We start from the raw sequence: 27962 nt of genomic DNA, 5'->3' as shown, positions 1-27962 counted from the left end.
GATGGAACTTGATCATTTTATGGGTGTGCAAAAAGCACAGGAAAGCTGGGCACTGGGAGCTCACACCTGAAATCCTACCTACTCAAGGCTGGAATCTGACGATCACAGTTCGAAGCCAGCCCAGGCCTGAATGTCCGCAAGACTTATCTCCAATAAACTACTCAGAAAAAAGAAGTGGGGCTGTGGCCAGAGTTCAAGCCCAGGACTAGAAAAAAAAAAGAAGCACAGGAAAATATGAATCAAAACTTCCAGCATCGGATTGCGAGAAACCCAGCAGGTTCACCCCAGGGGGCTGCTCCCTGTCCCACACCGCGCCGTGGCCAGGTTCCCGCACCCAAGGGGGAGCCGGGGACCCTCGCTTCGTTGTGCTATTCGTGACCCAGAAAAGGTCCTGGCTGGCGGGGAGGACCTGAGCGCTGACCAGCGGAGAACAAACGGGAAGCAAGGCCAGGTGGAGGTAAAAGCTGGATTATTGTGCAGAGGAGGAGGCACCGCTCCAGGAAGGAGCTGAGGAGCAGTGAGACGAGGCCACGTGACAAGGGGGCTGGCTGCGGGAGACGCCTGCGCGGGGGCCGCCTCCGCCAGCGCTGGCGCTGCAGGGGTGTCACAGGGGAGGGACAGGAGTCGGAGGTCTCACGCTCAGCACGCCGTGGAAGCTCTAGAACACGAGACGGACAGCAAGGACCTGCTACTGATCCACGAGGGAGCGCTGCAAGACCTGGTTCATCATGTCCTCTTCATCCACCTCGTAGTCCTGAGGGAGACAGACACGCGCCTCTCAGGAGCGACGCCGGGCGCGCCGGCCAAGGGCCTCGGGGCGGGGCCGCCAGGAGCCCAGGCACACCGCGGGGCCGCCGGGAGCCCAGGCACACCGCGGGGCCGCCGGGAGCCCAGGCACACCGCGGGGCCGCCGGGAGCCCAGGCACACCGCGGGGCCGCCGGGAGCCCAGGCACACCGCGGGGCCGCCGGGAGCCCAGGCACACCGCGGGGCCGCCGGGAGCCCAGGCACACCGCGGGGCCGCAGGGCCGCCAGGAGCCCAGGCATACCGCAGGGCCGCCGGGAGCCCAGGCACACCGCGGGGCCGCAGGGCCGCCAGGAGCCCAGGCACACCGCGGGGCCGCCAGGAGCCCAGGCATACCGCAGGGCCGCCGGGAGCCCAGGCACACCGCAGGGCCGCCGGGAGCCCGGGCACACCGCGGGGCCGCCAGGAGCCCAGGCACACCGCGGGGCCGCCAGGAGCCCAGGCACACCGCGGGGCCGCCGGGAGCCCGGGCACACCGCGGGGGCGGGGCAGCGCGTGGCGCTGGCGCGCACTAAGCGCTCAGCAGCTTCTCGTGGCTCCGCGCCGGGCGGGGCCGTCTCCGTCCAGCAGAGAACGCGGCCTCCGGAGGCCTCCGCGCACGGCGCCGCCTCTCACCGCATCACAGCCACCTCGGGCCTTCGCGGCACGGTGCCAAGCGCAGCGGCCCCGTGTCTGCGCTCCGGACACCATCAGACTCCCCACAAACATTCTATTTGTTCTTGCCAGTCATGGGAATTGAACTGTAGGCCTGAGCACCGTCCCTGGCTTCTTTTTGCTCAAGGCCAGCACTCTACCTCTTGAGCCACAGCGCCACTTCTGGCTCCTCCCCCCCACCCCCCCTCCCCGTGTATGTGGTACTGAGGAATCGAACCCATGCATGATGAGTGAGCACTTGACCACTAAGCCACATTCCCCCCACAACAAATATTCTTTATAACAATGTGGAAAGAACTTTTATCCCCATATTCTGAAAAACAGCCATTAAGAACAAACATTAAAGCCAGATACCAGTGGCTCATACCTATAATCCTACTCAGGAGGCTGAGAACTAAGGATCACAGTTCAAAGCCAGCTCAAGCCGGAAAGTCCCTGAGATGCAATCTCTATTAACTACCAAAAGGCCAGAAGTGGAGCTGTGGCTCAAGCTGCAGAGTGAGCAAAAACACTCAGTGCCCAGGCTCTGAGTTCAAGATTCCAGACCAAGAGAAAAGAAAGCAAATACTGGTAAACAGTGAAAGCCAAACCAAGCCGGGACTTTGTAACGACCTGACCTTCCTAAAGCCCAAGGGAGAGGGGTGAGGAGGGAGCAGGAGCCCTGGGCTGGGCGTGCAGGCACACGTGCATCTGCCTACCCGACTGCGGTTACCACACACGCCCGCAGCGCGCCCCGCCCTTCCCGATCCACAGCTGGAGGGGCTGCGGAGGCCCGGGACTCACCACAAACGTGTCGTAAGAAAACTGGTGCCGGCGCTGGATGTGCTGTATGAAGTTGGCGCTGCGGTAGCTGGGGTCTCCCCAGGGCATCGAGGCACATATCGGGCACACCTGTCGATGGAGGAGGGCATCTTACACAGGGCGCCGGCCTCCGCCTCAGGGCCCCCGCCTGGCCCCACCTCCCAGGACACAGGGCCTGACACCACAGTGCGGGGCAGGGCGCTGCAAACACTGCAAAGCTGGCGGCTCACGCCTGAAATCCTAGCCCCTCAGGAGGTAGCGGTTCAAAGCCAGCCAGGCAGGAAAGTCCACTAAACTCTTTTTTTGTTGCCAGTCCTGGGGCTTGGTTGAACTCAGGGCCTGAGCACTGTCCCTGGCTTCTTTTTGCTCAAGGCTAGCACTCTATCACTTGAGCCACAGCGCCCCTTCTGGCTTTCTTTCATGTGGTGCTGAGGAATCGAACCCAGGGCTTCATGTATGGGAGGTAAGCACTCTGCCACTAGGCCATATTTCCAGCCCCCCATGAAACTCTTATCTCCAATTAATCACAGAGGCGCTGTGGCTCAAGTGACTGAGCCCTAGCTTTGAGCAAAAGGACAGAGGAACAGCGACCAGGCCCAGAGATCAAGCCCCAGGAGTGGCAAAACACGTACTGCCAGGCTCCTGCTCTGGCTAATGACGCGTGGAGCGAGGAGTCACGACACTGCCCTTGCGGAAGCCCGCGGAAGGCGAAAGTGCAGCCTTCTAACCAGCACAAGAATGGTCCAACGGCACAGGGAGCCCAGGGACTAGACGAGCGAGCGAGGCCAAGGAAGCGAGGGCAGCCTGCTTGCCGCGTGTGCTGACACACACACGTGTTCACGAGGCTCAAGCACAGTGCTCCTTCTTCGGGCTGCCCGGGCACGTGGCCCAGGCGGCCCCACGGCAGCCCCAGGGGCCAGCGTGGCTCAGGTGAGGGGTGGGAGCACCAGGCGCCCTGAGCACGGCCGCAGGGACAGTTCTCTCATGGCAGGCAGGGCAAACCCCAGTTTCTGCTCCCCAAGTCTGGCGCAGACTTCTCAGCCGCCTGGCAGAGGTCTGGGCAGCTGGCTGGTAGGGCTGGAGCTGTGGCTGGGCACTGGCTCCTCCCACTCCCTGAACCCAGGCTCCGCCCACAGCTCCGGGCCTCAGGCAGCGCAGGGAGCCTAAGTTCCGATGGCTCAGCCGTGCTGGGACAGTAAAGCAGCAGCTTCTCCAACACACCCGGGAGGCCCGGGACGCAGATGCGCGGGGCTCCTTAACGCCGTCAACTGCCTCCCTGACCCAGGCAACCCACTCCGTTCCAGCTCTCAAGCCCACAGAATCGTTGCCTTCCCGGACTCTGAACTCAGGGTGGCCCCACGTCCAGGCCCGCCAGGTCACCTCTCACGCTGCAGGAGGGAGTGTGGAAGAAGACCCCGCCCAGTGATCTCCCAATCTTGTTCTTATTTTCTAGTTGGTTGAAGGGCTCGAGCCTGGGGCCAGGGTGCTGTCCCGGAGCTCTTTTGCTCGAGGCTAGCATTCTACCACTTTGAGCCACAGCGCCACTTCTGGTTTCTGGTGGTTAACTGGAGATAAGAGTCTTAGGAACTTTTCTGCCCAGGCTGGCTTTGAACCGCGATCCTCAGCCCTCAGCCTCCAGAGTGGCTAGGACTGCAGGCGTGAACCACTGGCTGCTGTTGACAGTCTACTTCTTATACAATGCCCTAACTATACACAAAAAAGTAAATAAATTTTAGCCAGGAACGATGGCATGATGGTAGTCCTAGCACTTGAAAATCTGAAGCAGGAAGATTGAGTTGAAAAGTTAGAGACTACGTTGGGAAACCTAGCAAAAAATGTGTTAAAAAAAAAGAGGAAAAAAAGTTTAAAAAGTCCTAGATATGATAGAAAACAAAGACTCCAAGACTAGCATCACATTTTAGCAGAAGGGATAACAGGCAGAAATCCGAACTGGAGAGCAGAGACAAACAGAGTGCTCTCCACCAACTCCCATCTCTCCCTTCTCCCCCCACTCCTTTTTGTCTTTTTCTTTTTAAGCAAAGAGGCTTAAATAGAGGCTCAGAAATAGCGTCCAGGCCCTAAGTACCAGGACTGGCAAAAAAAAAAAAAAAAGTTCTTAGGATACACTAAAGTATTTACGGAGTAAAGGGTCATGGTACCTAGCTTAATTCCAAATAGTTCAGAAAATATGCATATAGAAAGCATGGCCAAGCAAATATTGGAGAAAGTGTGTGTCAATCCCTGGGCCTAAGCACTGGACTGGAGTTTTTTTGCTCAAAGCTGGCGCTCTACCACTGGAACCACAGCTCCATTTCCAGCTTTTTGCTGGTTAACTGGAGCTAAAAGTCTCATGGAATTTCTTGTCTGGGTTTTGAAGCCTGATCCTCAGATCTAAGCCTCCTAAGTAGCAAAATGTAGTAAAATGTTATTTTCCCGCTGAAGAAACCTCAGAGTCCACTGTACGAATTATGTCATTTTTCCTGTAGGTGTGAGGTTTTTCCCTTTTAAAGAGTTTAAGAAGGAGATGGCTGCTCTTACCACAGGCTTGGTGTCCGCGCTGTGGAATAACCTGCAGTGCTCCACGAGCCCTTCCTGGTCAAAGTTCCTCTCGGGGCAGTAAGGACAGGGAAAGGTGTAACGGTTCGGAACGTTCCTGCAAGACAAAAGGTGCAACCTCCCATCTAAACTCAGCACCAGATTCCCCCCCACCCGACCTGACACCGATACTTGCATTAATGATTACGCTTCCTTCCACTTCCTAAATCCACACACAGAAACACCTGCGAGGGAGGCTGAGCCGCTCACCTGGGCTGAAGGGACGCATCCTTCGTGGTGGCCTTCACGCCTTCCATGATGTAATTCTGGTACTTGGAGCAGGCAGCCACATGGGCCCGGATTTTAGACAGGAAGAACTTGATGAGAATCAGAGCCTATAGTTAGTGAGGACCTTATACCAGGCACAGTCCCAAAACAGGTAGGTAAAAACTAGAGCTACACCCCCCGGTGCACAAGCTGAGCACACTCCCATGCTAACAGACGGAGCCCTGACCAGCGAGGCGCTGCATTCCTGCCCGGGCTCAGGTTTCACCAAATCACCACCTCCGTTCTAAATGAACTCTCCTGCAAGTTTTCTTTGCTCACAGACATGCTCTCTGCTGACAGATGTGCTCCAAACCCCAGGTATGCGCTAAGTATCTTCTACCCTTGCACTAAAATTGGTCCTCTTACAGCAGCTATGAACCTCCATTCTTTTAACTCAGCATCCTGAATAGCTAGGAATACAGGTGTGAGCGATGGGTTTCTGGCTACCTGGCATGTTTAATTAAAGAAAAACTTCAGGGGGCTGGGGATATGGCCTAGTGGCAAGAGTGCTTGCCTCGTATACATGAAGCCCTGGGTTCAATTCTCAAGCACCACATATATGGAAAACGGCCAGAAGTGGCGCTGTGGCTCAAGTGGCAGAGTGCTAGCCTTGAGCAGAAAGAAGCCAGGGGCAGTGCTCAGGCCCTGAGTTCAAGGCCCAGGACTGGCAAAAATAAAACCAAAACCAAAACTTTAAGGAATCAAGAGGCAGGGGAGGGATACGGAAACGAAATTTTTGAGCCAGACACTTGTAATTCTGGCTACTCAGGAGACTGAGACCTGAGGATTGAAGTCTGAAGCCAGCTGGGGCAGGAAAGTCCATGACTTTTGTCTCCAATTAACCACCAGCAAACCGCAAGTGGAGCTGTGGCTCAAGGTGGTAGACCACTAGCTTTGAGCAAAAAAAAAAAAAAAAAAAAAAGCTCAGGGACACCACTCAGGCCCTGAGTTCAAGCCCCAAGACCAGCACAAAAAAATAAATACACCACATGGCACAGCACCCCGTGAGCCACTTACACCAAGTCACCCTGCAGGAAGAGATGCTAAGCCACACCCACGCCTGGGCCACTCACTGCGGCGCCAGGCTCACGGGAGAGGACTTGCCTAGTAATGTGAAGGCCCTGGACTACATCCCCAGCCCAAGAAAGAAACTTCCACCAGAGGCTGTCCAGTAAATCATTATTATAAACAATTCACAGTTTCAAAAGTGAAAGTTGATGAAATGCATATGATCCCATTGTGTGAAGACAAAAACAACTAGCTGTTTGCAAATCTTTATATCTACGTTTGCCAATAAAAAAAATAGTCATAACCCAGGTGCTGGTAGCCCACGCCTACAATCCTAGCTACTCAGGAGGTTGAGATGTGTGGATCATGGTTCAAAGCCAGCCTGGGCAGGAAAGGCTGTGAGACTCTATCTCCAATTAACCACTCAAAACATGGACGTTGAGCTGTGTGTGGCTCAATGTAGAGAGTGCTAGCCTTGAGCAAAAAGAACTCTAAGGCCCTGAGTTCAAGCCCCACCACTGTCAAAAAAGAAAAAAAGGCATGACTTTAAAACCAATAAGGTCACTGGAAAATAAGACAGATCTCTCCCTTCTCATAGCAGTTACAGTGAGCATGGACACATTCAGTGTCAGAGTTTGCCACTGAAATCACATGACTGCACACTGACCTTTGTGTCCCAATCCTTTTAGTGAATAGCTGAACCATTACAGTGCATCTCTAGTGACACAGAAAACAGGGCTCTCGGGCTGGGAATATGGCCTAGTGGTAGAGTGCTTGACCCATATACATGAAGCTCTGGGCTCAATTGCTCAGCACCACATATACAGAAAAAGTCAGAAGTGGTCCTGTGGCTCAAGTGGTAGAGTGCTAGCCTTGAGCAAAAAGAAGCCAGGGACGGTGCTCAGGCCCTGAGTTCAAGACCCAGGACTGGCAAAAGACAAAACAAAACAAAACAAAAACTAAACTAAACCAACTCATGAAAAAAGAAACAAAATCCAGTAAGGTTATGGGTCAAACAGCATAGCCATCGCTGGCATGGGAGCGTGCTGTCGCCTGGCACGCTCTGAGTGCAGAACGGACATGGCCAGTGCTCAGTGTACCCCATCTCAGCACGGAAAGACATTGACTTGTCCATGTTCTCCCACATACATTCTTACGGCAGCCATGGCAAGAAGTCTCTGTGCTCTCGATCTGCCGCTCGAGCTCCACAGCTCGGACGCCAGGTGCCAGAGCGCTGCGACACACGCCACAGAGAGGTTTCTTCGGCTTCAGACATTCCTGCAGGCATGCAGAGCAAAAGCTAGAACAAGACACACAGAGAACCTCCGTCATGCATTGTGGAGACAGAAAGACAAATGTGGCTCAACTCTTAACAGACACCAATGAAAAATGGATTAAAACTAACTCATTCCCTGTGCCCAACTCAACACCAAGTCCTTCTAGGACAGACGTGCGGCAGCGGGGTCTTCCGACACAACGTGTCAGGCTACCTGGCCGAGGTGTGGCCGGGAAGCCCTCTCTCCTGCGCCACCAGGGCACAGTCCCTACCACCAGGGCTGCTGCGAGGATGGGCAGCTAGCACACACGGAATACACGGTAAATGGGAAGTGGTGTAAAGAGGTGAGAGCAAAGCAGGATGGGAACACAAGGCCAATGACAGCTAACAGCAGCGAGTGTAACCGGGGTCGGGGCCGGCGCCCCTCCAGAGGCGGCCTCCATGCTGAGCCTACAGGAGGGGTGGGGGTCGGGGGGAAGAAGGGAACGATTCCAGGCCTAAAGGCTTAACACACATATTGCACTTGAGGAAATGATTTTTCCTCCAAAGTAAAAATAGCCAGGTTTCAGGGAAGATAACTGGCACTTGGTGAAGAGAGCTTTCATTGTGCTTTGTTTTGAGGTGAGGAAGGAGGAGAGAGCAAGTGCAAACCTAGCGGGATGACTCAAGCAGGGACCGCGGCACAGAGAGGGATCCAGGAAGTGATTCAGACGCAGAGGCAGCGTGACCTAGTGACTGGCTGGATTTGGAGAAGTCAAAGAGGAGAGACCTTCCGCCCCGAAGCCAGGCAGGTGATGAGGCTGAGATACGGCAGAAGGGATGGACAGCAAAGCAGGACGATACGCTGGGCAACTTGCCCACGCGGCTCAGATTTCTACAGCAGATTCAGCAAACCTGCCAGTAGGGCTGAGGACGGGGGGACATTGGGGGCTTAGAGTTCAATTCCTGCTACCAGCAAAAGGAGGGAAAGGTAATCTTTCAGCTTGACCACATTTTGCTTTCTTTCTCATTTTCTTTCCTCTATCATTGGATGCTGCCAGGCAAAAACTCCAGGGCAGGCTGGGGGCAAAGGGTTATATGTTCACCTCCGAGGTCAGGGTGGAGCAGAGACCAAACCCCTGTCTTCCCGATGCTACATTCTAAGTGGAGGAACGCACTCACATTAGTTTCATAGACTACACAGATGAAGGAAATAAATCAAGGCAGAGCTGCCTGGGGACCGGGCCGGCAGCATTTAACAGAGACCTGACTGTATGTAGGGCAGATGTGGTTGTGGAGTGCCAGAGAGTTGATACCATGTGCCAAGGTGTGTGTGGAGGGCAGAGAGCAAGGTCTCTGGGGCTGGGCTGGGTGACTACCTGGAGAAAAGCAAGCACCAGCAAGGGGCAGGTAGGGCCTCTTTATGGAGGCAGACCACAAGGGTAACCAAGCGGGCACAAAAAAGTCAACTCCAGCAACTTAAGGCAGCTCAGTGTACCCTATGCATAGCACGGTACAGCTCATCAAATGCACACAAGCAATGCTCACAACTGTTTGCAAATGCTTCCAACTGAACTACACCCCCACAAGCCTGTTTCTGAACTGCGTGTCTCGGGCTGACTTTCAGTTTCCACTTCCTACTACACCCTTTCCTAGTTCAGCCTTCCAGATACCCTGCCCTGTCACTGGGCTATACAGAAATTCCCTTTTCTTAGGCACTTCGCCACCTGCCCTTCCCCAGCTGAGTTTCACCAGACTGAGGAGGACGGGGTCCTTGGGGCAACCACAGCGGCAAGGGGACCGAACTCCCAGACACCAAAGTTCAAGCTCAAGTGGGTAGAGCAGAAAGCACAGGGATAGATCCAAGGGAGAGCTCTGGGTTAGGCTGTCTTCAAACAGCACTGAGCGGCTGCAGGTGAGGCGGGTAAGGTGCCGGGAGCGGACAGGCTCGGCTCCCATCCTGCTCCTTGACCTCTGACCCTGGACAAGTTCAGCGGGCTCAAAGAAACCTCCAAAACTGCTGCTTCCGGTTGGGTCAAGACTTTCCTAGAGGTCAATGCCCACTCCCCCAGGGCACAGTGGATCTGCACGGGAGGGGAGGGGGGCAGAACCACCTCCCTCTAACCCACACCGCCGCAGGGAGGGCAGAACACCCCAGCAGGTGGACGGCTCGGTGCGGGGCACCGGGGTGTGGTCGGGGGCGTGCTGTGGAGTGCTGCTCCCTGGCAAGGAGGAGGCAGGGGAGGAGGGGAGGAGGTCACGGAGTCGGGCGGCGGGAGCTGGAGGGGCGGTGGCTCACGCAGCTGGCGGGAGGCGCAGCCCCGAGCTGGACAGCGCTCGGTGGGTGGACCCGACGCAGCCGCGCCAGCGCAGCCGGCCCGCACCGCGGCCCGCACCACGACCGCGGGCGGCAGGCCCCGCGGGAGCCCCAGCCCCCCCCCCACCCCGAGGACGTTCACCCGTAGGGCGGGCCCGCCGGCCCCCACCGCCCGCCGCTCGTTTCCCGTTAGAACGGTAGGCAGAGCCGCGGCCCGGACGCCGCCGTGCGCGCGGGGAGGGCCTCCCTTCCCGTGGGGTCCCCGGCCCGGCGCTCCAGCAACTCCAGGGCGCGGTGCAGACCCGGACGGAGCGCCCCGGGCCGCCGGGGGTGGGGGGCGCGCGATCCCCGCCGGCCGCCGCCCCCTCACGCCCGCCCGTCGGGGCCCCGCTCCCCGCCCGGCCGCGCCCGCCACTCACACGTGTCCGCAGGGCACCTGCACCGGCTTGTCGTACACCTCCAGGCACACGGGACACGTGAAGCGGCCCAGGGGGTCCGCCTCCGCCGCGGCCGGCCGCGCCAACGGCGTAACGCCCTCCCGACACTGCTGTTGCGCCGCCATCTTGTCACCGCCGCCGCCTCCGAGCGTCCCGCGACGCCGAGGAGGAACGGAGCTGGGGGGGGGGGAGGGGGCGGGGCGAGGAGGCGGGACGGTGTCTGCGCGTGCGCGCGAGGGCGGGCTGGGGGCGGGGCGGGGCGATGCGATAGGGTGGGCGAGGCGTTGCTGCGCGGTGGGCGGGGCGGCGCGCCGGGGTGGGCGGGGCCGAGCGGGGCGGTGGGCGGGGCGGCGCCGGGGGTGGGGCTTCCCGCGCAGAGAGACGGGGAAATTGAATTGTAGCTGCGGAGTCGGCCGCCCCCACTGGAGAGCCCAGCCCACGGGGACCGCAGTTCATGAGACCTAAAGAAAGGACCACTGCCGGGTGTACGCGTGCACACCCAGCACAGGGTGCACACCCACGCTCCTCACCCACAAAGGGCGCGATTACGTGCGTGTGTATTGTTTATCCCAGCAACGGATAAGCGCCTGCGACCTTCTGATCCGATACTAAGTGTTCCGAAGTTTCTCTTTCTATTTTGTTATTCTTTTTTGGTGGTTCTGAACCATGAACTCAAGGCCCTGGCTCCTGCCAGCCTCGCCCACACTGCCGGGTGAACCTGCCGCCTGCCCAGCTTCTTTGTGTTATTTTGGAGCTGGTCCTAGCTGGCTTCAAACCTCCACCCTTCGGCCTTCCTCAGCCTTCCTAGCGGGAGGACCTGAATGAGCGCCCCGCCTGGATCTACCTTTTCTGTTTCCAAAATATTATTCTGTAGGTTCGTGATGGCCAACACTCGTAGCTGTTTACACTGAAGCCCACTTGTTAATTTTTTTTTTGCAGTGCTAATGATGAAACCACACCTTTGAGTGTGTTTACAAGTGCTCTACCACTGAGCTACACTCCCTACCACTAAATCGAAATGCATTTAAGCTAGCAAATTAGAAGTTCAGTGATGTTGGGCACTGGTGGCTCAAGCCTGTAATCCTAGCTGTTCAGGAGACTGAGATCTGAGGATTGTGTCTTGAAGACAGCCCAGGAAGGAAGGTCTGTGTGATTCTTATCTCCACAAAAATACAAAGAAAAATAAAAACACCCTCAAAAGTCGAGAGTGGAGCTGTGACTCGGATCTAGTGCTCAGGACCTGAGTGCAAGGCCCAGAACAAACACACACACACAAAACAGTTCAATTATTCAGCCTCACTAGTCATAATTCTAGTGAATAGTCACATGTGGTTGGTGACCTCATATTGGACAGAGCCAATTCTGGGGCTTGAAATTAGGGCCTGGGGGGCTGGGGATATAGCCTAGTGGCAAGAGTGCCTGCCTCGGATACACGAGGCCCTAGGTTCGATTCCCCAGCACCACATATACAGAAAACGGCCAGAAGTGGCGCTGTGGCTCAAGTGGCAGAGTGCTAGCCTTGAGCGGGAAGAAGCCAGGGACAGTGCTCAGGCCCTGAGTCCAAGGCCCAGGACTGGCCAAAAAAAAAAAAAAAAAAAAAGGAATTAGGGCCTGGGCACCATACCTACTACTCTACTACTTGAGCCTCACAGCACCACTTCTGGCTTTCTGGTGGTTCATTGGAGATGAGTCTCGCGGACTTTCCTGCCCAGGCTTGGCTTCACCCTATGAGCCTCAGATCTCTGAAGTAGTTGTTAGGATTACTAGCATAAGCCATTCTCACCTGGCCTGCAAAACCTATTTTACTGAAAGTATCACTGGATACTGAGTAATTGGGTACTGATACAGTGTGTGTCTTTTGGAAGGTAGGCTGATCAAATTCAGATTTTCACTGCATTATTGGGTCTCCCAGCACGTGAGACTTTCAAGGCTCAAACTGAGACAGTCCCCTGACAAACCAGGAGGGACTGATAACCTGCTGGACCGATTCCCAGGGAATCTAGGGAAACTAGGGATGGACCTGGGTTCTAGACTTGAAAGACTTGTTCTGCATCCTCTCATGTCCCTAAACTCTCCACCAGCTTCATACATTGATCTTGGTTTTGTTCTGCGTTAGTTTATTGAGGTAGGATCTCCCCATGTGGCCTCAAATTCATGATCCTCCAGTCTCTGCCTCCTGAGTGGAGGTCTTACAGGTGTACACCACCACGTCTGGACTCATGCATCACATAATAAATAAAAATTAAATGTGCATTAGGAATAGTCGAGACTAAGTAGAAATGAACTCAATCATCAGATCCCGAAAGCCTCAAGCCTCAAGGGTTTTTCAACCTCAGGACGCATGTGAAGTCTACCTTTGCACTTTGTAAGTTGGGCAGCATTCACCCGATTATCAGTGACAATGATGTAGATCTCACAATTGGATAGATCAGGTCATCTTGATTCCAGCAGATTCTTCAAGTCTGACAAAACCGTGGGAGCCAGGCAGAAGAAATGTTCACTGATACCACTAGGAGGCACTCGTGTGCCTTTGGCTCCCCCGGCCTACAGCGTGAGCACGGCTTCCTTCCCTTATTCCAGTTACCCCTAAGTGTTTACTGCCCAGCTGGTGGCTCACTACGCCTAGCCAGCCAATAAAATCCAGCAGCATCTCAGCTTGTAAGCAAGTTTGAAGAGCAGACACTGGCTAGGTGTCTACACAGTGCAGTAAGTCTGATAGCCACCTCTCCCCTAGCTTTAGCATGCTCTCTTCCTAGGCAACGATAGGCCCATGAAGTAAGGGTGGCAAATATGTAGCCCACCACCTTTCCCAACACGACATTCCTTTAGTACATTTATGACCATGTAAGGCAACAAGATCCCCTTCCAAGTGACCCCCCCCCTTGACACCAGCCATCAATCATAGCTGGACATGGTGAAGATCCTGGTCTGCAGGTCCCCACCTCCAAGACCTCCTAGGTTCTATATGTCACCCCAGACAATAGACCCCGCTTCTTCTCATCCCTCCCTGGTGAGAAGGGGTCTCGCCAGTCCCTTGGCTGGCAATAAACTTTTCCGTTGTTCTCTCGTACTTGGATATCTGCGCGGTTTCTGGCAATGTCTAATATATTCTAACACAACCAAGATGGGGGGTCAGGGACTAGTGATCACATGAAATGCTTTGGCATGGTGGCACACGCCTGTAACCACAACACTCGGGAGGCAGAGGTGGGAGAATCACCAGTTAGAGACCAGCCTGGCGATATAGGGAGGCCCCGTCTCAAACGAAAATGCTGCCTCTAGGCTGTGGCTCAGCACATGAGACGCCCTGGGCTTGAGCCGAGCTGCAAAAACAAAGGAATAAAAGGAGTCAAGGCCAGCTTGTGTTGAATGCCATGTTGTACATAGCTGAATCTCCCCCTCGCCCAGGAGGGGGCACTTCAGCCATTTCGCTGATCAGGAAATGGAGGCCAAAGAGACTAGGCAGTTCACCCAAGGTCACGCTCATTGAAGGGGGCAGAGGTGGGAACTGAACTCTGGCCCGCTGGCTAAGAGCCTACAGCTCCCTCCCACGTAGAGAAAACAACTCGGGTGTGGCTTTTCTCTGCTTCTAAGGATTAAGAAGTCCAAGATGTTCAGTTCCTACAGCCCTTCCCAACTCGCTCCTTGAGACTGTATCTTGCCCACCTCTGTTACTCTTTCCAGTGCCAGCAAAATAATCGAGTCCACCCCTATGAGCTGAGTCTCCTCAGAGGTAAAGCGTATCTGCCCTTGGCCAGCAGAGTTACCTTTGGACTCAAGGTGGTTTGAAAGTTTTGAAGCCATTGGCAGTTAAGTCCATATTGCAGGACAGAAAGCTTTTCTTTTTTTCTTTTGTTGTTGATTGTGGCGCTTGAACTCAGGGTCTGGCGCTGTCCCTGAGCTCTTTCGCTCAAGGCTAGCTCTCTACCACTTTGAGCCACAGTGCCACTTCTAGTTTTCTGGTGGTTAATTGGAGATAATCTCTTTATTTTCCCGCCCTGGCTGGCTTTGAACTGTGATCCTCTGATCTCAGCCTCCTGATTAGCTGGGATTATAGGCATGAGCCACAAGTATCCAGTCAGAAAACTCTTCCGGATTGTGATGAAGTCTTCTCTGGGGTTCCGTGGCTCCCCTGCCCTTCCCGGTGGAAGGTCACATGGAGCCTTTAGCCTGCAAGTTCAAGTTGCAGTGGGGCGCCAGTGGCTCATGCCTATAATCCTAGCTATTCGGGAGGCTGAAATGTGAGAATGGTGGATGGACCAAAGCCAGCCCACGCAGGAAAGTCCATGAGACTGGTGGCCAACTAACCACTAAAAAGCAGGAAGCAGAGCTGCGGCTCAAGTGGTATACGGCCATGTCAGCCTTGTGCAGAAAAGCTAAGGAACAGTGCCTAGGCCCTGAGTTCAAGCCCCAGCATGAGCAGACACACACACACACACACACACACACACACACACACACACTATGCTCACAGCTCAGAGGGAACAAGGATCCTGGAAGAAATCACTATCACTTAATTTCATTCAAGAAAAAAAAATCAAGATGACTGTGGGGATGTAAAAAAGCTTAATGCTCAGCCAAGCTCTCACCTGGGCCAGCTCATGCGAGCTATATGCAGTGGCTATTGTTTCCCCACCTCGTAGATGGGGAAACTGAGGCACGGAGTGGCATCACTGCTTTCTCATTGTAATATTTACTAGATGCTTACCGTGAGACTGCATCCTGCTAATGTCCTAGTACCATAGAGGACCAGGCTATAGCTAGTACTTAGTACTTAGCACCCATGGCACGTGTTTGCAGGCAGTTGGGTTTTCAATTTCTGGTTCTTGCCTTTGATTGCTTGCTTCCTTCCCTCCAGAAGAGCAGGGCCTGCGCGTGCTGGTCACTCCAAGCTGGAGTGACAGACACGGCCTCCTCCAGGACCCTCAGCCTGCCTTGTACAAGTCCCCGCTCTAAGCTCCACCCTAAATTAAAACTATCCTAATTAAAATTATCCTAAATTAAAACTCTCATATCCTTTGTTGTTATTGTTTTGTGTCATTCTGGGGCTTGAACTCAGGACACAGGCACTGTCCCTAGGGTGTTTTTTTGTTTTGTTTTGCTAGCCCTGGGCCTGAGCTCAGGGCCTGAGCACTGTCCCTGGCTTCTTTTTGCTCAAGGCGAGCACCCTACTACTTGGGCCATGGCGCCACTTCCAGCCTTTTCCATTTGTGTGGTGCTGAGGAATTGAACCCAGGGCTTCGTGCATGCTAGGCCAGCATTCTACGGCTAGGCCACATTCCCAGCTCTGTCCCTGAGTTTTTGTGCTTAAGACTAGTGCTCTACCACTTGAACCACAGCTCCACTTGCACCTATTTTAGGTAATTTTTTGGAGTCACAGACTTTCCTGCCCAGGTTGGCTTCAAGCCATGATCCTCAAATCTTAGTCTCCCGAGTAGCTAATTACAGGCCTAAGCCCACCAGTGCCTAGTCAAAGTCTTTACTTAATGTGACTGGGCAGCCCTTGAGAGCAGAGGCCGCATCTGTCTGGCTCCCAGTTCTGGCTCTGTGGTGTGGGGTTTGAACTGAGGGCCTGGAGCTCGCTAGGCCAGTGCTCTAGCCCAGGAGCCCGGCCTCTTGCCCACTCACACACCGCAGGCATTGGAGAGATCTGTTAAGAAGTAAAACTGCAGTGGGCTGGGGATATGGCCTAGTGGCAAGAGCGCTTGCCTCGTATCCATGAAGCGCTGGGTTCGATTCCTCAGCACCACATATACAGAAAAAAAAGCCAGAAGCGGCGCTGTGGCTCAAGTGGCAGAGTGCTAGCCTTGAGCAAAAAGAAGCCAGGGACAGTGCTCAGGCCCTGAGTCCAAGGCCCAGGACTGGCCAAAAAAAAAAAAAAAAGTAAAACTGCACACACCTCTGCTGCATGCTGGGAGCGTGCCTGGAACAGTGGTATGGTTGTGAGTGAAACAGACACAGTTCTGTCCTGTGGAGGGAGACAGCAGCTTCTGGAACAATCACACAAAGATGTATTTTTGGAATAATTGCACTGTAGTCCTGTCCTCGGTTGACATTAGACATTTACATGTATCCTTGGAAACTAGATAGCAATGGTTGATGTTTTCTTGCTTTTCTTTTTTTGTTGATCATGGGGCTTGAACTCAGGGTCTGGGTGCTGTCCTTGAGCTCTCTTGCTCAAGGCTAGTGCTCTTCCACTTTGAGCCACAGCTCCACTTCCGGTTTTCATACTTAACTGCCCGGGCTGGCTCCAAACCTCAATCCTCAGATCTCAGCCTCCTGCGCAGCTACGATGATAGGCGTGAGCCCCTGGTGCCCAGCTCAGCTTTCTCTCTCTTTTGTCTAATGGTAATGTTAAGATTTGAACTCAGAGCCCTGAACTCTTGCTATTTTTCTTAACCACTCATAACTGGTAGTCTACCATGTGAGCCATACTGCTAGTCTAGCATTTTACTGGTAAACTGCAGTTTTGCAGACTGTTTCTGCCCAAGCTGGCTTTGAACGTCGATAGTCAAGGTCTCAGTAGCTTGGGTTATAGACATGAGCTACCGATGCCTGGCTTTGTTGGTCTTTCTCCTGCTCAGTGCCCAGGATGTCTTGCACAGTTCTGCAGAACAAGTGACACGTATTCATTAATATGGATGTGGACACACCATTCTTCTACTGGCGTTTAATCAAGCTCTCATTAAGAAGGCTTCAAAGCCGGTCACTGGTGGCTCACCTGTAATTCTAGCTACTTAGGAGGCTGAGATCTGAGGATTATGGATCAAAGCCAGCCTGGGAAGGAGAGTCTGTGAGACTCTGACCTCTAACTAACCACCAAAAATAGCAGGAGTAGGGGCTGGGAATGTGGCTCAGTGGTAGAGCGCTTGCCTAGCATGCATGAAGCCCTGAGTTTGATTCCTCAGTACCACATGAACAGAAAAGGCCAGAAGTGGCACTGTGTTGTAGAGTGCTAGCCTTGAGACAAAGCAGCTCAGGGACAGCGCCCAGGCCTTGAGTTCAAGTCCCAGGACTGCTCCCCCACCCCCACAAAAGTTGAGCTGTGGCTCAAGAGGTAGGGCACTAGCCTTGAGCAAAAGCAGCTTAGGAACAGTGCTAAGGCCCTTAATTCAAGCCCAAGGACTGGCTGGTGCTGGTACTGGCGTGCGCGCACACACATACACACACACACACACACACACACGAATGCTGCTAGTCTTTGTTTTTGCCTTCCAGTGTGGAACAGGTGGCTGGCTTTGTGCACGTGTCTGTTTCTCTGACAGATGCCAGGAAATCCAATGGTTAAGTCATGGGGTAGCTTTTCTTGTTCACTTTTTGTTCAACACACTTCTGTATTGGACTCATGTGCTACTTTCATGATTTAAAAAAATACCCTAAAAAATAGAAAGAAGTAGGTAGGTTGTCCTGTTGGCTCTTGGGAAGGAAGGAGCGGCGTCTGATCAGCCAGTGCTGGTTACGTAAGCTCCTGGTCCTTATGTAAGAAAACCCGAAAAAGATACTTCTACCGTGTTCACACACCAATTGGCAGCTGAGTATGAAAGATGGGAACGGGGCTGTGTCCAGAGAGAGCTGACATTTTAACAGGAAGTGTCACTGACTTCCCAGGACTAGGGTTTCCTACTGGAAAAGCCCTTCTTAAAAGCCTGCTTCCCCCAAGCTGTCCAAGAACTGCAGAGCTAGAAGGGACTTTTCCAGCAGTCTCATGCGTGCAAGGCTTGCTGAAGGGCGAGTGTGTGACCTTGTAAAGACAAAGTTCAAAATGTAGGTAGGAGGGTTTTTTGTTTTTGTTTTTTGCTTTGGTTTGGTGCAGGTCCTGTTTTTTTTTTTTTTTTCCCAGTCCTGGGCCTTGAACTCAGGGGCTGAGCACTGTCCCTGGCTTCTTTTTGCTCAAGGCTAGCACTCTGCCATTTGAGCCACAGTGCCACTTCTGGCTTTTTTCTATATATGTGGTGCTGGGGAATCAAACCCAGGGCTTCATGCATACAAGGTGAGCACTCTTGCCACTAGGCCATATTCCCAGCCCCAGGTCCTGGGGTTTAAACTCAGGGCCTGGGCACTAGCTCTGAATTTTTTTTTTTTTCCTGAAGGCTAGCACTCTACCACTTGAGCCACTGCATCACTTCTGGCTTTTTCTGTGTATGTGGTGCTGAGGAATCGAACCCAGGGCTTCATACATGCTAGGCAAGCACTCTACCACTAAGCCACATTCCCAGCCCCCTGTCTCTGAACTTTTATTGCTCAAGGTTGGGATTTTTTTCACTTGAGTCACAGAGCCACTTCCGGTTTTCTGGTGGTTAATTGGAGATACAAGTCCCATGGGCTTTCCTGCCTGGGCTGGCTTTGAACTGTGATCCTTGGATCCTAGCCTCCTTAGCAGCAGTTGGGATTACAGGCATGAGCCATTGGCACAGGGCTCTGGGTGGGAGTTTTTCTCAGCTGGAAAATCTTTGCAGGTGATGAAGTACTTAAACAAATGCTGCTAAGTACACAGACCTGCAGGAGTGCTGGGGCATAGGCACTAGTAGAACTGCAGCTCCAAAATGTCCCTTAGAATCATGCCATTGACTGCTCGGACGACCCACTGCCCATAGCAGTGGCTCAGAGGGAGGCTCTGCAGCCTGGGGCATCTGCTGGGCACCTTTGGATCAACAAGCACAGACATCAGGACCCAGAAAGGAGGAATTTGGGAGCTGGCAGGGCTGTCAGGTTAAATATGTGTGCAATCTGCTGTGCCATGATAAGATGATGACAGTGCTGTGGGCGCTCTGGAGAAGTCAAGACTTCAGAAAGGAAGTGAGGATTGAGCTGGGGCTGGAAGCCAGGAAGGCAAGGGCGGGAGAGAGGTGCAGAAACAGACATCCACACCAGAGGGCAAAGGAGCGAGGTAGGGGCAGGGAGCCAGGAGCTCCTTGGAGAAAGAGAAGCTGGCTCAGGAGTGGGCTGGAGTCTCCTGTAATGGCACGTGCTAAAGCCAGAGACAGAACACCCCATTGTTTAGCCAATGGAAATGATGCTCCCGGAGGGGAGTGGGTGCCGGCACGCGGCAGGGAGCAGCCTGGCGGGCCGGGCAGGGGCGGGCTACTCACCGGCAGAGGGAGACGAGTTGGACTGACGTCCTCGTGGAGCGTGCGAGCACCGGGGGTGCTGCTACCGAGAGCCAAACGAGGGGGCTCGCTAGTCCGCACCTCTGGTCAAACTGAGGACAGGAGTCATTTTGCTTTGCGCAGGATGAAAAACAGACTGTATTTAATTAATCTTTACAGCTTGCAAATTGCTGTACCAAGCGGTTTCTGTATATTAATTGTGACAACAATCTCTTGAAGCAGGGATTATTATTATTATTATTATTATTATTATTATTAGCGGTACCGGGGTTTGAACTCGGGTGCTCCACCACCTGAGCATCGTCTCAGACCAATAAGTCTACTTTACGACGGTAAAGAAGAGGCTCAGACGGGTCGAGCGCCGGGCCCGGGCCGCACAGCCGAGGCTCCGAGCGGTCGGGCGCCGGGCCGCACGGGGGCCGAGCTCGCGCCGGGCCCGGGCCGCACGGCTGAGGCTCCGAGCGGTCGGGCGCCGGGCCCGGCTGGCCGGATCCCGTCTGGGCCGCGGCCTGCCCGTCTGTGAAGTGGGGTGGAAGGATCCGACCACCCGTTCCCGTGGGCGCGGGCCCTGCCCCGGAGCGCGGCGGTCCCGGAGGTGAGGAACCCCGCTTCACAGCTCCCGACCGGTTTCCATGACAACCCGGCCAACCAGCGTCCCGCGGTGGGCTGTTGCGTCACTTCCGGCTAGTTGACTTCCGGGCCCCCGTCCGAACGACCACAAGGCGTCCTGAGGTCCGAAGCGGCCTCCGAGAGCCCCGTGGCAGCTCCCCGGCTTCCTGCCTCCTCCTCGGCCGCCAGCTAGACCTCGGCGCGAGGCGGACATGGCCCTCTTTCCAGGCCCGGCGCGCAGCCGCGGCCCTGGCTCGCCTTGGGCCCGCCCATGCGCTCGTCACTTCCGGGACGAGTGCTTCCGGGTCGCTGCTGACCCGAGGTACTGGTTTCGGTGCCCTGCAGCCGGCCGGGCTCCGGCGGCGGCCGCGCCTCCTGCTCCTCTCCCTCGGCTGGGCGCCGGCGGCGGCACCTGGGGTGAGTCGGGGCGCGGTGGGGCCGCCTCCAGCCTCCCCGAGCAGGGGCCTCCCGGGGCGGCGGGGCTCGGCGGGGCTGGCGGGAGCGGGGACGCCCCCAGCCTGCGGTCGGGACCCCCACTGCGCTGGGGGCGGCCTCGCAGGCCCCCGGGGCCGGCCGACGGCGGCTCGGGGCCGCCCTGGAGGGCACCCCGTCTCCGGTCGGGCCGGGCCGGCGGACGCCCGGACCCTCCGGGGGGCGGCGCGCGAGGAGGGCCCGCGGGGCCGGGTTGGTGCGCGCTGCGCGACCTTGCGCGGGGCCCTGCAGTTGCGGGCCTCGCGCCGGGGAAGGACCCCGCGTGCCAGGCCGGGTGCCGTGCGGTGGTGAGGCCGTGCGGGTTGGCGCCGCAACTGACCTGCAGCTGGCGTCCAGTAGCAACAGCTCCTGGTCGGCTAGCTGCGGGGTACGGGCGGGACCCGGTGATCGATCCCGCGCCGGCCCGCTGTGAGGCCCGGGGAGCCAACCGTGAGAACGGTCCAGCCGATGGGACCCTCCGACGGCAGGCGGTACCGAGACGGAAATAGCTGCCGCTAGCCCGGGTCCCCGCGGGGAGGGAGATCCCGCCTCCCTGGAGAGGATCCCAGGACCCCTCGAGAGGCCGCTGCCCGGAGGAAAGCCGCCGCCTTGCTGCCCCACCCGGGCTCTTTTGAAAAGCGGGGAGGGCCTCTGTGGGTGTCTCGGAAGGCTGGTAGAGGCATGGGGCCTCTAGCACCCCAAGATGCCGAGCAAGTGTCAGGAGCCCCCTGCTTGCGAGTGCACGGAAGGTGGGGTGAGCCGGGCCTGCCTCCCACCCATCCTGTTTGGAGGCTGAAGCTGGACCCAGGATGTTTAAACCTGTAGATTGAGGCACTGGCACCAAAATAGCTTCTGCCTGTGCAGGGCGGGGGCGCCTTCCAGTGCTGCCGGGGCTCTTTCTGCTTGAATGGACCAGCTGAGCAGCCGAGGTAAGCCAAGCTAGGCATTGCTGCTCAGAATCATCTCAGTTTCTTTAGATATTTAAAAATCCGATCCTGACAAAAGCTAGCATCTCCCCACCTGTACAGTATCTTCACCTTAAAGGATTTGCTTTACAGAGGGGCTCAGGTTGTGGGTGCAGGAGGTGCCACCCAAGAGCCTTTGGCTCTGGGCATCTGCCTGTTTTTGCATTCAGGATTCATAGAGCATATCCGTCCCTGTCCCTCCCCCCCCCCCAACCTGGCACGGCTTGTCATTCCACTCTTTGGGTTGCTTAGAGAAATTAACAGCTTCTGTGGCAGGGCTGTCTTGCTCCCCGGTAACCAGGCTGTGTTGTGTCGCGAGCGTGTTTTCTTGTGCATGCAGAGTACTGGGAATCAAATGCTGGCTCTGTACTTGGGAAAGACACCAGCTCTGGCCGCCACAAGGCAGCCTGTATTCTCAGAAAATGTCTTCAGTAAGGATGATGTAACTGCTTCACCGCCGGCCGGTCTCTGGCCAGCCTCTTCCCATGGCCCTAGAGCTGACATCATAGGATGCCCTACTCTGTGTGGGAAGATGGGAATTTTACTATGACAAGAAGTTTTAGAAGTCAGCCCTGCCACCCTGCCGCCGGCATGCACTGTCGCCGACAAGCCTTTCCGGTAGCAGTGCTCACGGGGAAGCATCTCGGCCTAGCTAAAAGGCAGCATCTTGGTGTGAGACTCAGGTCTCGTCCCAGCTTCACCTCCTGTGGCCTTGTGATGAGGGGCAAGCTGGTTCTGTAAGCCTGAGCTTCCTCTTTGATGTGGGGGGGGGGGCGGGTCAGGTAGATTTCCTTGTGTTTTGAAGAGGATTTGGCGAAGGCCCTGTGAGTGGCTCCGATTCTAACAGTTCATGGGGGAGGCCAACTCTGTGTGCCCCAGTTCAGAGCTGAGCCTACCTGGCCGTGTTGGGTGGGTTACTTAGTGGCCGTGCCTCCATGTCCTCTTCCCTGAGAAGTGCAGTTGCCAGGGAAGCCTACTAGTTGCCTGTGCTCAGTAGGGCTCATTGTTGGTGTCCTCTTTCCTTTCCCTGACTGGCTCTTAGCATGTGCCTTTTTGCCTTTTCCCTCTCTCCAAGGTCGGCTCAAGGTTCCTCCTCTGGGCTTTGCAGCCTGGGCGGCAGGGCTGCGAGCACCAGCTGGACGCAGGTGGCCTGCTGGCCATCGCAGAGCGCGGAGCTGCGAGGCCGGCTGTAAAAAGCGCAGCCTCTTTGGGCTCGAGGCTGACTTCCTAGGAGAAAAACCATGGCAGTGTTTAGGGGGCGGCATGGTGTCCTTTTTCACAAAATGTATTTTTGCAGTGTTGGGTGGAGCCCAGGGCCTCTTGAATGCTAGGAACGTCGTGCTTTACCCCCGAGCTGTACCCTAGCCCCTTGATGCCATTTTGAAATGGTTTTCAGATGAACCAAAAAGTAGACGCTGGAACCAGAGGCAGGATAGAAGCTTCCGGTGGATAAAGAACAGCCAGTGCACCAGTGCATGACTGGTGCTTTTGATTGTTACGTGAGTGGACATGCGTTGGTAGATGCTTAGCTCTTTAGTGTTGTATCACGCTGTGTCTTCTCTGCCCGTCTCTACTTTGCCCTGGCTCCACCCTGGCGCTATCCAGGCCTGGGCCCAGATGGTGTCGTGTTGTATCAGGGTCAGAGACCAGCGTGGAATCTTGACTCATCTTCCACTGACCTTAGCTACTGGGAGCATAGCCCACCACACTCCCTGGTCTCCCCCTGCAGCTATCTCCCAGGACTTGGGGGCACCCACAACAGCTGAAGGGGGGGCCCATGGGTACTCAAATCCTTTTTTTTCTTTTTTTTGGCCAGTCCTGGGCCTTGGACTCAGGGCCTGAGCACTGTCCCTGGCTTCTTTTTGCTCAAGGCTAGCACTCTGCCACTTGAGCCACAGCGCCACTTCTGGCCGTTTTCTGTATATGTGGTGCTGGGGAACCCAGGGCCTCATGTATATGAGGCAGGCACTCTTGCCACTAGGCCATATCCCCATCCCTCAAATCCTTTGCATTGTTCTTTTCACCTGTTTCAAACAACTACTGTGTTAGGCACTGTGGGAGACAAAACAGACCCGTTCCTTGCTTTTGTGAGCTTACCATTTGCCAGGTAGTGGGGAGACAGAGAGGGAAGTAGGAACAGCAGGGGATTGGCGATTGCAGCCGTGGCTTCGCCGGATAGAGTGATAGTGAGGTACCGAAAGCTAGGACCTACTCAAGGTAAGGGTTTACAGGTGGCCCCTGAGGCTGGGGCTGGAGCCAAGGCCTGAACAATGAGTTGAGTCAGCTGTGGGGGAAAATGAGCCCATGCAGAGGGACCCGTGCAAAGGGCCTGAGGTCGCCAGGAGCCTGGCTTGTCTGTGGGTGGACATTAGCAGTGGAATGCCAGCCTGAGTGGTGCTGTGCCCTCTTGAGCCGTCCTGCTAACGCCCCCCAGAGTCTCCCCAGGACTGAGAGCCAGGCCACTGGCTCCCTGGCCACATCCAGCCCCTTGCCCTGCCCACCCAGGCAGTTGTGGGGCACAGTGCACAGGTGACCTCAGTTCTGAGCGGGGACAGCCACGCCCTGCCCCGCTTCTGTGGGGGAAAGGCAGGACCGGAGTGTGGGATGGGCGGGGCCCTTGGAGAGCACGGTGTGTCGAGGGGCGTGGCCCACAGAACCCTGCAAACTACCTAGTAAAGGCACTGCCCCAAGAGGTTGAGGGTTGGCCCAGGTGACCTGGAGGAGCCGCCCGGGTTCCGGACGAGGCTGCCCGCTCTGGGCCCTGGCTGCACTCCTCCCTGGCCCTGTCCTTGTCCCGGGTGAGTCCAGATGTGCCCAGCTTGGTGGCAGTGAGAACGCTGCTGGGTCCGTGCATGCCCTGCCAGTGGCTAAGCAGACCAGGGGTTCAGGTCCCGCCTCCAGCTCAGGACGGTCTCTTCTCCCCTCCTGCCGCAAAGCTGGCTGAGCTGGACACTGTCAGGAGGCACCCGCAGGGGGCACCCGTTGCCGCCCTCTCCCTTGCACTAACTCTGCAGTGGCTTCTTCTGGTTGTTTTTTTTTGCCAGTCCTGGGGCTTGGACTCAGGGCCTGAGCGCTGTCCCAGGCTTCTTTTTGCTCAAGGCTAGCACTCTACCCCTTGAGCCACAGCGCCACGCCACTTCCGGCTTTTTCCATGTATGTGGTGCTGAGGAATGGATCCCAGGGCTCTGTGCATGCTAGGTGAGCACTCTACCGCTAAGCCCCATTCCCAGCCCGTCTTCTGGTTCTTTGGCTAAATAAAATAGGAAATTGTAGTGGGGTGCTAGTGGCTCACGCCTGTCACCCTAGCTACTCAGGAGGATGAGATCTGAGAAGGTTCAAAGTCAGCCCAGGCAGAAAAGTCCTTGAGACTCTTTATCTCCAGTTAACCTCAACAAGCCAGAAGTGGAGCTGTGGCTCAAGAGCCAGCCTTGAGCACATAGAGCTCAGGGATGGCGGGTGCCCAAGCCCTGAGTTCAAGCTCCAGGTCGGGCCCTCTGCCCTCCCCCTCAAAGTAAAGGAATTGTACATGGCCGAGGGTGTAAAGATGAACCCTAGGGCCTTCACGACTGACCACACCCCCATCCCACTAGAAGGTTCCAGTTGCCCCTTCGGAGTGCCGGGGTCAGGCTCTGCTGTGCCACAGCCAGGGGTCCCGCCACTCCCTCCCCCCCTCCCTCCCTCTCTCCAGCCCTGCCCCCCACGGCAGCGCCTGCTGCAGGTGCCAAGCTCCTTCCTGCCTTAGGAAAGCCGGGTGTGGCGGGAAGGGCACAGACGCGTGGACTCTGGAGCCGCGGCCCCAAGGAGCCAGGCCGGTTCTGGGCTCAGCTTTGCCTCCGCGGGCCGAGCCATCGTGGCCCCCCGGGAGTGACCGGATCTCCGTGCCTCCCCTTGCAGGGCCTCCGAGGTCCCGGCCGGCGCCATGGCCGTGAGCTCAGCCAGGGCCCTGCCTGCAGCCCCGCGGCCATGGAGGAGGTAAGGTAGCCCCGCGCGGGGAGCCCAGCTCCATGGAGACGAAGTACAAGGACGAACTGTTCCGGAAGTACGTGCAGTTCCACGAGGGGCAGCGGCCGGGCAGCGATGAGTTCCTGCGCGTGGCGGCCTCCACCCTGCTCGGCCTCTACAAGGTGGATCCCTTTTATCGATTCCGGCTGATCCAGTTCTACGAGGTGGTGGAGAGCGCCCTGCGCGCCCTGCGCGGGTCCAGCCTGCGCGCCCTGCACGGCGCCTTCAGCGTGCTGGAGACGGTGGGCGTCAACCTCTTCCTGTACCCCTGGAAGAAGGAGTTCCGGAGCATCAAGGTGAGGCGGCCCCTCCCGCCCGTGGGTCAGCCGCGCGGGCTGAGCCCCGCCTGGGGCGGGGGGGGGGGGGGCGCCCCGGCCCTCCGCCACTCCCCTCCTGGGCTTGGCTGGGGCAATGGCGGGAGCCACTGGCGCCCAGCACCGTCTCTCCCGCCCCTCTCTCTTCCTAGACATACACGGGCCCCTTCGTCTACTACGTGAGGTCGGCGCTGCTGGAGGAGGACGTGCGCACCATCCTGAGCTACATGGGCTACGCGCCCGAGCTGGGCAGCGCCTACCGGCTCCGGGAGCTGGTGGAGACCCTGCAGGTGAAGATGGTCTCCTTCGAGCTCTTCCTGGCCAAGGTCGAGTGCGAGCAGATGCTGGAGATCCACTCGCAGGTGAAGGACAAGGGCTACTCGGAGCTGGACGTGGTGGGCGAGCGCAAAAGCAGCGGCGAGGATGCCCGCGGCTGCTCGGAGGCCCTGCGGCGGCGGGCGGAGGGCCGGGAGCAGCTGACGGCCTCCATGGCGCGCGTGGCCCTGCAGAAGTCAGCCAGCGAGCGCGGGGCCAAGGACTACTACAAGCCGCGCGTGACCAAAGCCTCCCGCTCGGTGGACGCCTACGACGGCGGCTGGGAGAGCCGGCGGCCGCCCCTCAAGGCCTCGCTGAGCCTGCGCAAGGAGCCCGTGGCCGGCGACGCGGGGGACGACGCGAAGGACGAGTTCGTCCGCCCACCCGCCTCGCCCCTGGCCCTGGCCAGCTCCCCGCACGGCAGCCCGGGGGCCATGCCCCCCGCCTCGCCCAGCAACGGCCTCGGCCTGCTGCGGGGCACCTACTTCTCGGCCCAGGAGGACGTGGATCTGTACACAGACTCGGAGCCCAGGGCCACCTACCGGCGGCAGGACGCCCTGCGGCCCGACGTGTGGCTGCTGCGGAGCGACGGCCCGGCCCTCTACCACAAGCGCTCGCCCCCCACCAAAGAGCCCGCCCCGTCCAAGTGCCAAAACTGCGGCCTGCCCTGCAGCTCCTCCCTCTGCCAGCGCTGCGACAGCCTGCTCGCCTGCCCTCCGGCCGCCAAGCCCGGCGGCGCCTTCCCGGGCAAGGCCTCCGCCCACGACGGCCTGGCCCACGGGGCCCCGCCGCGGGAGAAGTACGCGGGCCAGACCCCGGCCCCCCACGCCAAGCCCAAGCCCGCCGCCGCCGCCGCCGCCACCTCGCGCTGCGGGTTCTGCAACCGCCCCGGCGCCTCCCACACCTGCACCCAGTGCTCCAAAGTGGCCTGCGACGGCTGCCTGAGCGCCTACCACTACGACCCCTGCTGCCGGCGAGGGGAGCTGCACAAGTTCCTGCCCAACAGCCAGCTGAGCTACAAGAGCGCGCAGTTCCCCCACCTCGTGTACAGGTAGACCCCGCGCGTGCGCAGCCCGCGCCGCGCCGTCCCCAAGGGCTACGCCACCGCGCCACCGCGCCACCGCCGCCAGGCCGTGCCGGCCACCCGCCCGCCCGCCCCCGCGCACGGCCACCCCCACTCCGCGCGCGGCTCCCCGTCCTGTGGCCTGGGGGGGGGCGGCACTTCCGTTCAGTCGAGTTTTGCTAATCTCTCCACTTCCTGTAGGCTGGTTTGGCTCCGCCTCCCGGAGGCGGGGTCTCTGCGGGACTCCGCCCCCGGAGCCCCGCCCCCCGCGGCGGAGAACTAGAGCCCCGTTGGCTTGCGAAATGAGCCCTCCGGCCACGCGGGCCCGCGGCCCCTCTGGCCGCCCCTCCCGTGCGGGGCGCAGGGGCCCGTGCAGACCCCGACCCCGTCTGTGTGCACACGCCCCTCTCCCTGTTCTGTACATAGATATTTTTTTGAGATTTATTTTTAAATAAATATTCAACTTGCTGTGTTCCAAGTGGTTAGAAGTGAACGATGTAGCTATTTATAAACACACTGGGTTCCTTCGTCTTCCAAGGGCGGCTCCGCCCGCTCCGGCCGCCTCTGCCGGGGGAGCGCGAGGCCGGGCCGCCCCTTCCCCCTCCGCTGGAGCTCCGGAGCTCCGTCTTCCGCTACGCCTACCTCGGGGTGCAGCGTCTGGCGGACTGGCCCCCACGGTGTGGCCCGCGAGCCCCGGATCCGGGCCCCGGGGACCCTGGCCCTGCGGACTTCTCCAGGCTCGCCCCGAAGGAAGATGAGGCGGGGCGCGCGCCCGGCTCGGCCCTGCCCTCCTCACCCTGCGGAGACGCGGGCCGGGGGCAAGGCCGTCATTTTGCACTAGGAGTGGGCAGAGCAGCGACACACACCCCGCCTCGCACTTCCGCACCCGAAGCTCCTCGTGAACAGCCGGCCTCTGGGTTTTCCTTTTGGGGGTGCAGCGCAAGAGTGGGGCAAGAAGTTGGAAGTGGATGGCTCCTC

The 27962-nt window shown here is 57.3% G+C and overlaps 2 protein-coding genes and 1 long non-coding RNA gene across 4 annotated transcripts; 1 reads left to right on the top strand and 2 right to left on the bottom strand.

The window, feature by feature from the left end:
• Positions 1–184: 184 nt before the first annotated feature.
• Positions 185–23014, bottom strand: LOC125353884. The gene is made up of 3 exons (XR_007211373.1): positions 22995–23014; positions 18262–18263; positions 185–295 (listed from the first exon to the last, which is right to left on the bottom strand). It is a non-coding gene; the product is annotated as an uncharacterized LOC125353884 (long non-coding RNA).
• On the bottom strand, positions 289–10278 carry Rnf114 (ring finger protein 114). The gene is made up of 6 exons (XM_048349616.1): positions 10121–10278; positions 7279–7429; positions 5065–5171; positions 4798–4912; positions 2242–2349; positions 289–754 (listed from the first exon to the last, which is right to left on the bottom strand). Exons 1-6 carry the CDS (start codon positions 10261–10263, stop codon positions 689–691), a joined length of 690 nt encoding a protein of 229 aa, XP_048205573.1. The 5' UTR covers positions 10264–10278; the 3' UTR covers positions 289–688.
• Spata2 (spermatogenesis associated 2) lies at positions 20166–27068 on the top strand. Of its 2 annotated transcripts, none has more exons than XM_048349612.1 (3): positions 20166–20271; positions 25185–25588; positions 25759–27068. In XM_048349612.1, the coding sequence occupies exons 2-3, from the start codon at positions 25295–25297 to the stop codon at positions 26974–26976; spliced, it is 1512 nt and encodes a 503-aa protein (XP_048205569.1). In that variant the 5' UTR covers positions 20166–20271; positions 25185–25294; the 3' UTR covers positions 26977–27068. The 2 variants fall into 2 exon arrangements, with proteins under 2 accessions (XP_048205569.1, XP_048205570.1); XM_048349613.1 differs by lacking the exon at positions 20166–20271 and adding an exon at positions 20721–21254.
• Positions 27069–27962: the final 894 nt, after the last annotated feature.

Source organism: Perognathus longimembris, chromosome 6, assembly GCF_023159225.1.
Source record: "Perognathus longimembris pacificus isolate PPM17 chromosome 6, ASM2315922v1, whole genome shotgun sequence".
Classification (NCBI taxonomy): Eukaryota; Metazoa; Chordata; class Mammalia; order Rodentia; family Heteromyidae; genus Perognathus; species Perognathus longimembris.
The sequence above is the reverse complement of the archived record's forward strand: the minus strand, read 5'-3'. Positions and strand labels throughout refer to the sequence as shown.